The sequence below is a fragment of the Emydura macquarii genome, unplaced genomic scaffold, assembly GCF_026122565.2.
Source record: "Emydura macquarii macquarii isolate MOO-44397 ecotype Brisbane River unplaced genomic scaffold, CSIRO-AGI_Emac_v2 contig_2676, whole genome shotgun sequence".
In the NCBI taxonomy this organism is placed as follows: Eukaryota; Metazoa; Chordata; order Testudines; family Chelidae; genus Emydura; species Emydura macquarii.
Genome location: NW_027132813.1, coordinates 48,229,526 through 48,237,305, shown reverse-complemented (window position 1 = coordinate 48,237,305; position 7,780 = coordinate 48,229,526). Strand labels below are relative to the sequence as shown.

Below are 7,780 nucleotides of genomic sequence, written 5' to 3'. Positions count from 1 at the left end.
TGCCTTCACCGGCGGAAGAGGGCGGGGAGTGTCTTACTGTAACCATGGCAACGGGTGGGGGCGGGGGCATAGACCCAACCCGACCCTGTGATTGGTTATTATTACCGGAATCGGAAGTAATAACACAAAGCCGGCGCCAAAATAGAAAATGGCTGGGCTGGGCTGAGCTGAGCTGAGCTGAGCTATGGCTCAGTGTGGGGCCGGCCTGGCACAGCAGGCGCTGAGGTGAGCCCGGGGTCTTGGCCTTGCTTGGCTGCGGAAGCGGCCCCTCTGCGTCCCCCGTCTACAGCCTGGGTCCGCGGCTCGCCGGCCAGTGGCACTCACCCAGCCACGGGCGGTTGTGCCAGGGCCGCAGCTGTTCGGCTCCCCCGGGCGGGCGGGCGGGCGACCCTCCTTCGCGTTGGGGCTCGGAGCAGCCCATCCGCGCCGCGCCGCGCCTGCCTCTACATCGTCCCTGCTGGGCAGCCGGCGCCAGGCCTTCAGCAATCACCGGGCAGCCCTGAATGCGGGGATCTTTCTGAACCGATCTGGGGCGACGCTGTCCATGGGGGAGGGTTGGGTTCGGAGCCTTGGGGCTGCACTTGGGCCACGTTCTTCTTGGGTAGATGTGGGGTTGTAGTCTGGGGGCGCTAACTGAGGACTGGCCTGCACCTAAAACTAGCCACGTCCCCCCTGAGCAGTTTTGTAACAGGCGGACCTAACCCCCTGTGTCGACACAGCTGGGATGAATGGTTCTTCCCTTGACCTAGCAACTGCCACTCAGAGAGGTGACCTATTTATATTGGGGGAAAAAAAACCCACTTCCTATACGGATGGAAAAGGATCAGTATTATCGTGCTGTGGCTGGCCTTATTCTTACAAAATAAATCCCAAAACTCACCTTATCACTGTTCTCCTGGCTATACTGAGAGTTGGTAGTACTGCTGGTGGGGTGCACAAGGAGTAGTGATGTCTATATGTGTGTGGAATTAAATACTTACTTTATTTGCAGGTCTAAGAAAATATTTGGTTAAATATTTATAGAGATTAAATGAGAAGTGACCCAGGCTCCCCCAAGTAATGGCCATGTCATAAGAAAACCAGTTACAAAATGCTCCTGTATGACAACTTTCCTGTCCTTGGTAAATGAAGATTTATTTCCTAATCTCAATTCTCATTTAAGATGGCATTTGGTCACAGGATTTAGGAATCTGAATGTATCTATCTGCGTGATTTATCAAAACAAATCTGCCCAGACTTTGTCTTCTGTCTATCTTAGGAAAACAGGATCATCTGACTTTAGTTCAGTGTTTCTTATAATTTAAGATGGGTGACAAAAGATTTGTTCAGAGTGGAAAGGAACGAACAGGTTTCTATATTGTTTTCCAGAGTCCTAACTTAATTTTTTCTTTTAAAAAAAGGCCAGTTTCTAGCTGTTACGATCACAAAGAAAACTTTCAAAACATGAAGCAAACGTAATCATCTGATACATTTGCCTGAGTTTGCAGAGAGCCTGAGAAAAGCACTTGAGGTGTGAATCGTTCCATGCATTTTAATGATGCCACTGGTGCTACTTCAAATGTCAACATTATTCTCTATTTACTGCTCATCAAAGCATATAAGAATGGAGAGGAAATATCATATCCAGAAGATATATAGCAGTGTTTCCGTGTGTGTGTGTGTAGAACTAGCTGAGAGGGCACAGAAAATGTATGAATTAAGATGTGTAGACTTTTAGCAACACATAGCAGAGGCACAGTTTCATTTTTGTGAAATGGGACTCAGCTTTCAAACGTTTGGGAAACACTCTTAGATTCAGCTCTTTGTTCCCCAAACCTATCTGTACATAAGAGAGAGGCATTTACATGACCCATATCATCATAGTATCTGAGAACCTAGGTAGATTCTAACTCCAGTTGGAAGTACCAGCTCAGAGTATAAATGAAAAAAATACATTCTTCATCTGCAATCCTTATTTGTCATGAGCAGGCTGGGTAGTCCGCCAATGTTTTATAGAATTTGCCAGAGTTAACCTCACGCTCACTGTAGCCATTTGTGGTTCCATCACCTATTGTTTTGAGAAGGGAGGATCCTGAACTCATTCTACATTTAAAAAATATATATGACAATATACTAATAACTCTTGGTTAAATTATTATAATGTCTTCTTTAACAGACTTATTCTGTCAATTTAATCCACAGTTTGTAAATTCAGTCATATAGTGAGATGAGTAATCAATTTAGAGGTAAAGGGTCTGGACCAGGAAGAGGTGGCTTTCCAGGCTGGAGAGGAAGATGGCGAGGAAGAGGAGATGGAGGAAGAGACTGGAAAAGAAACACTGGAAAGTCTGAGTCTGGTAAATTGGTTCTACATAACATATTATCTTTAATCTCTGATGTTAGAATAAAATGATATAGCATTTTCAAAGCAGCAGTGCATGTCTACCTGCTCTTGTGTGCAACAGCTTCAGCTATTTGCTTAGTAGTGTTCTAAATAGTAACTGAGAATAAGGTTTTAGATGCAACTATATTTACTTTTTTAACTAAATTTATTTTCATACTTTTCAGCACCACCTCGATTAATTCAGTCAACACTGGACCAGATCACTCCATATAAAGGCTGGAAGCTTTATTTTTCTGAAGGTATATGTTAAAATTAAATAGTTTAGAATAAATATTTTACTTCCCCTTTTCCCCCTAGACTTGTGTATTATAAGAGGGAAAATAGATTAGAGGGTTGAAGAAATGAGTGACATTATAGCTCATTGTTAGACCCTTTTTAATCCTTTTTTCCAAGGTACAGTAGGAGAAGATGAAAACTAAAAATGTAAATAATTTGGTCGTCTAAAAAATGGAGGGAGGCATGAACAAATCCTCCTTTTTTTTTTTTTTTTTTTGCCCTTATCCTTTGCCCATCTGGAGCTCTAATTAATCTTAAGTAGTTTTGTGATTTCCATCTGAGCCAATGACTTTGGGCCTCAGTTGCACTCGAGGATCATTTGACTTGGCTGTTATGACAGCACCTTTGAAATACCACGACAGCTAATGGATAAAATCCTAAATTGTATATGAACCCTGAAAGAGCTGCATGCTGTCACTCAAGTAATCTGTCTCCAAAGCAGATGGACTGTTGGCCAGTGTTCCCAGTGGCTAAGTGTTATCTATTGCTCATCGTCCCCCCATATCCAAAACGAATTTGAATGAACAACTTGTAATCCCTGTGTGGGCCAAGGCTTGGAAATGAGTGTTGCACAATGTAAAATGCACCCCATCTTCATCCAGTCTATGCTAAACCCAGACCAAAATATTGAACAGATTCTGCTGACGAACACTCAGATTGCAGTTGAATCATACTGAATCTGCAGGAGATGCAATTACTTAATTCAGTGCCTCACTATTGGACTTCCTTTGGTCCTGCCTTGTGATAGTCCCTCAGGTGGACAACCATCTGCACCACACAGCTCAAAAGCATTAAAATACCCCTTCTGTTAAATTTTGCCTCCTTTGCTTCAAGGATTGATCCCACATCATCCTGGCTAAAAGTATGTATCCTCACAGCTCTTAACTTATAAGAACAGGAGTATTACTGAGACATTCCCCAATCTTGGAGTATAAACAACATAATGGGGGGGAAAAAATCACCCTTTCTAGGAGAGGCAACTTGAACCTATTCTACCTGTCTTATGAAATGCTGCAAGACATCATCATGGCACAAGACCTGCTATGACCATATCTTATTATAGGTCCACATCTTACAAGTTGGTAGGTTCTCATTTGGCATCCCTTCACCACCTCGCTTTCCTTTCAATTCTTTTCTTTTCTGTCTCATTAGTTCTAATTGTATTGTGATAAACTCCAGAAATTATTCCATCCAGTCCTTTGAAGGAAGGTGGCTGTAGGTGCCTTAGAGAAAGGTACAAAAAAGTGTGTGTGTGTGGAAGAAGCTCCATAGAAGGGTTATTTAAATAAATGCCTATATGTATGTGTGCATTTATTTATTTATTTAAATCAATATCTTTAATAAGATGAATTGATTTCTACAATAAACTCTGGTTACAAATAAAGCATATACTGTGTTGATACAGATAGTTATTTCTGGATTAATTACTAATGCGATGTGTATTTGATCAGTTTATGATGACAGCTCTCCTTTTGTCCAGAAGATTCAAGCATTTGAAAAGTTTTTCACACGTCATATTGAACTTTATGATAAGGTAAGACCACCACCACAACTGCTGCAGCAATAGCATAATAGTTCTGTATATATTTTCTTGTCTGTCTATATTTCAACTAAAATATCTCAAGAATAATATTAATCAAAATCTTTTGTTTTATCTTGGGGGGAAATGTGTTTTATAACTTTAAATGTTTTGTAGGATGAAATAGAAAGAAAAGGGAGTATTCTTGTGGATTACAAGGAGCTGGTACAAGATAAAGAATTAATTGAATTGATACCAAGTATATCTACTGAATTAAGGGATATGCCTCAGAAAATACTGGACTGCATGGGTTTGGCAATACATCAGGTAAATATGGACTCCAAATTGCTGCTAAGTAACAGGATGTATGTGTGTAATAATGGTTTGAACTTACTTTAAGTTTAAAACCACATTTATATGGAAGACCAATGTCCACCATAGGAAAGGTTTTTAACCAGAAACAAAACATGTAATTACCACAACTACGAAAGTTTCAATTGGTGTTTTTAAACTCTTTATTACATTTAGAAATAGTGACTTTTTAAAAAGTTAGTTTATTCTTAAAGGTTAATCGTTTTGAAGCGTGTGGCTTTCAAAGATGTGAAGCCCAAGTAAATTTTGCAGAATTGGGTCTTAATTTTTAAAGGTTAAACAGTTTTATTTATTGAGCTAAAAACTTAGAGCATGCATCAAGTTTCCTGGGCCAATGATTTAATTTATAATCGTTATGAGCAGTAGTGGAAGAAGAAAGTCCTCCAAATATTAAATATATAGGTTTTCTCTGAAAAATAAATCTCTCTTCCTCTCCATACCATGTTTGTGTCTTACAAAATCATAGCCTGATAATACTTTGGGGCTTCCTTAGCACCTTTCATTGGACAATCTCAATATTAGTCAACCACTTTGGTGAACTAAACCTCATAACAACCCTATTTTTAAAAAAAAATCCCATTGTTTTAATGGAAAACTGAGTCACAGATGTTAAAGTACTTGCTCAAAGTTGCACAGGAAGCCCATAGCAAAACTGAATAGATTCTAGATTTCCTGGCTCTCTGTCCTGTGCCTTAAAAAGGCTTGGCACCACATGTTAGTTCACAGATATGCTGAGGTTAATGATATCCATACAGGCACATAGTTTAGAATTAGAGGTTACTGTGTGCAGTAGCCAAGAACAAAAGATATCAAGTATTTTTAGGATATAGAGGTGAAATATAAGTATTTATTAATATTGTAGCAGAGAGACTACAGTCCTCAGGCCTGTAAAATATTCAGTATAGCCACACAAGGCCTTAGGCCTGAAACAGGTTGGCATTACTAGTTGACCAGAAGATAACCTTGTACTAGTAAAGTGTAAGATTACAATAAAAAGTGCTGATCTTCTGGAAACTGTACAGCAATAGACTGGAAAATATTCTGCAAACTGCCAGTTAGTATTGCAAAATGCCAGATTGTAACATTTCGAGGAATTCTGTAATAACCTCAAGTTGCTATGCTACCTCATTGACTTAGATCTTAATGAGAATAAGGGGAGCTAAAGGGATAGCCAATGAGAAATGGGGCATTCCTAAATTAGTGGGGTGTGGAAGTATAGATAAGGAAAGGGGCTTGGAACCTGTATGCATATGTATGAGCCTTAGCAAGCGTAAATATAACTCCAGAATAAAAGTGTTGCCTGGCCTGTGTGCTGGGAGGAAACACATGGGGCGATGCCAAGGTGACAGCCATGCATGATGATCACAGTGATGATGAGGAAGATAAAGACTGACATTCCAGGATCGCCCAGCTGGAGATGTGAACGATGCAAGTCATAGAGACAGCGCAGAGTGTTTAGCCCTATCTGCTATTGTATTTCAGTGTTTATGGGGTTTATCTGCTTAGTGGATTTGTTAATAAAGGAATCTGTGACAAATTGAAATTGTTTCTCATGTGCTTGTAGGATCTCTTATTCTAGTGATGTTGATGATGATATTCCTGCTGCATAGCCCTAAGGAGACCAAACCTTTTTTTGACAACTGCAGTCTAAGAGATTAATCAATATTTATTTATTAATTAATCAATCACCAATCCATTGATTAGGCTACAATGCATTCATTTTTTTTATTAAAAACAAAGATGTTAATTTATGCTCCATTTTAAAAACATAGAAGGAAAATCTATGGTTGTCAAATGGAAAAGTCCTAAAGAAGTAAAATAATCCCCTTGGTTCTGCTTAATAATCAATGAGGACTTCAGCAGAGTTGTGCAGAGGTTTAAAATTTTAGGATAAGGTAGCAAAGCTCACCTGCAAATGAATGATCAAGACAAACCCAGGGAGGAGAGCAGCAATTTAAAGGAGAACACTAAAAATTTGCACTTCAAATAGTATTACCCATTACCTTACAGATGGTTCTTCCTTGCCTGTGTTTATATTTTTTTGTCTATCTAGGTATTAACTAAGGACCTGGAAAGGCATGCAGCTGAACTACAAAAGCAAGAAGGATTATCAATTGATGAAGAACCTATAATAAATGTGCCACATATTCATGCAAGGTAAAGAGTGTGTTCTGTGTTAATCCTCTATTAGGATTTGAAAGATTCATTTACCCAGAGAGAATTTTCCCGGAAAATTGTCATCAAATGTTGGTCCTTTTTGTGTAGCAAGACTGAAATATGTGTTAATCATGGCTGGGGATTACTGTGTTATTACAGGGTCCCCGTATATGGTAGTTTCAATAGAGTAAATGCGACTTAAGAGGGTTTGTTAAGAAGAATGAATGGTGTATATATACTATGTATTCTTTTATAGTTTGAGAATTCTGAACATTAGAATTTGACTAGGCAGCCTTCAATTCCTCCTAGGCTAATAGGCATTAAAGGTTGTGTCATATTATCCTGGAGAAAGGTAATTTTCCTTAGAATTACAATAAATATTAGATTTGTCCTCTGTTGACAAAATCTTTCCTCTGGCTGTATCCCTGTTGGTGTTTAGTAAACACGTACATATTTTATAACAAGATTTTTGTTCTTTAAGGATAACAAGAGTTTTAAAGTTGAATGGTAACCTTTTTATTTAGGGTGTACAACTATGACCCATTGACTCAACTGAAGAATGTTCGGGCTAATTGTTATGGGAAGTACGTTGCCTTGCGGGGCACCGTTGTGCGTGTCAGCAACATTAAACCTCTATGCACCAAGATGGCTTTTATATGCAACACATGCAGGGATGTTCATAGTTTTCCTCTGCCCGATGGAAAATATTCCCTCCCCACAAAGGTAATTTAAAATACTTTTATTTTAAAATTTTCCCACCCTTTGCTATCTCCTGTGTTTGGGAACTGTCAGCACGTGTGATGTTTAGATTTAAAAAAAAGTTATAGTATTTAAAGAGGGGTGAAATGGATTTAAGACTTCAGCAAAGTTAGAAAAAGTTACTGACACACAAATATCACTGTGCATCCCAATGTTACTGTTGTAAATCTTCAATATATGAGGTAGGTAGGCATAAAAAAAAAAGTGTCTTTGATTTGGGTCTCAATAAAATGGAAAACCAAAATTATAGAAATTTCCACAAATCTAAAAAGAATCTCTCTTCTCTCCTCTCCCGGAAACAACACCCATCCCCT

The 7,780-nt window shown here is 39.0% G+C and overlaps 1 protein-coding gene across 4 annotated transcripts in view; it reads left to right on the top strand.

Annotated features, from left to right (window-relative positions):
* Positions 1-160: 160 nt before the first annotated feature.
* The window catches only part of MCM8 (minichromosome maintenance 8 homologous recombination repair factor), a 28,252-nt gene continuing 20,632 nt past the window's right edge, over positions 161-7,780 (top strand). For 2 of the 4 annotated variants that reach the window (XM_067565329.1, XM_067565327.1), the window contains exons 1-8: positions 161-225; positions 992-1,121; positions 2,182-2,336; positions 2,548-2,622; positions 4,111-4,193; positions 4,356-4,505; positions 6,604-6,707; positions 7,232-7,430. In XM_067565329.1, the coding sequence (XP_067421430.1) occupies positions 2,207-2,336; positions 2,548-2,622; positions 4,111-4,193; positions 4,356-4,505; positions 6,604-6,707; positions 7,232-7,430 (741 nt within the window). In that variant the 5' untranslated portion in view covers positions 161-225; positions 992-1,121; positions 2,182-2,206. Of the gene's footprint in view, positions 226-991; positions 1,122-1,400; positions 1,511-2,181; positions 2,337-2,547; positions 2,623-4,110; positions 4,194-4,355; positions 4,506-6,603; positions 6,708-7,231; positions 7,431-7,780 lie in introns of those variants that run through there. The other 2 variants (XM_067565328.1, XM_067565330.1) reach the window with 2 other exon arrangements.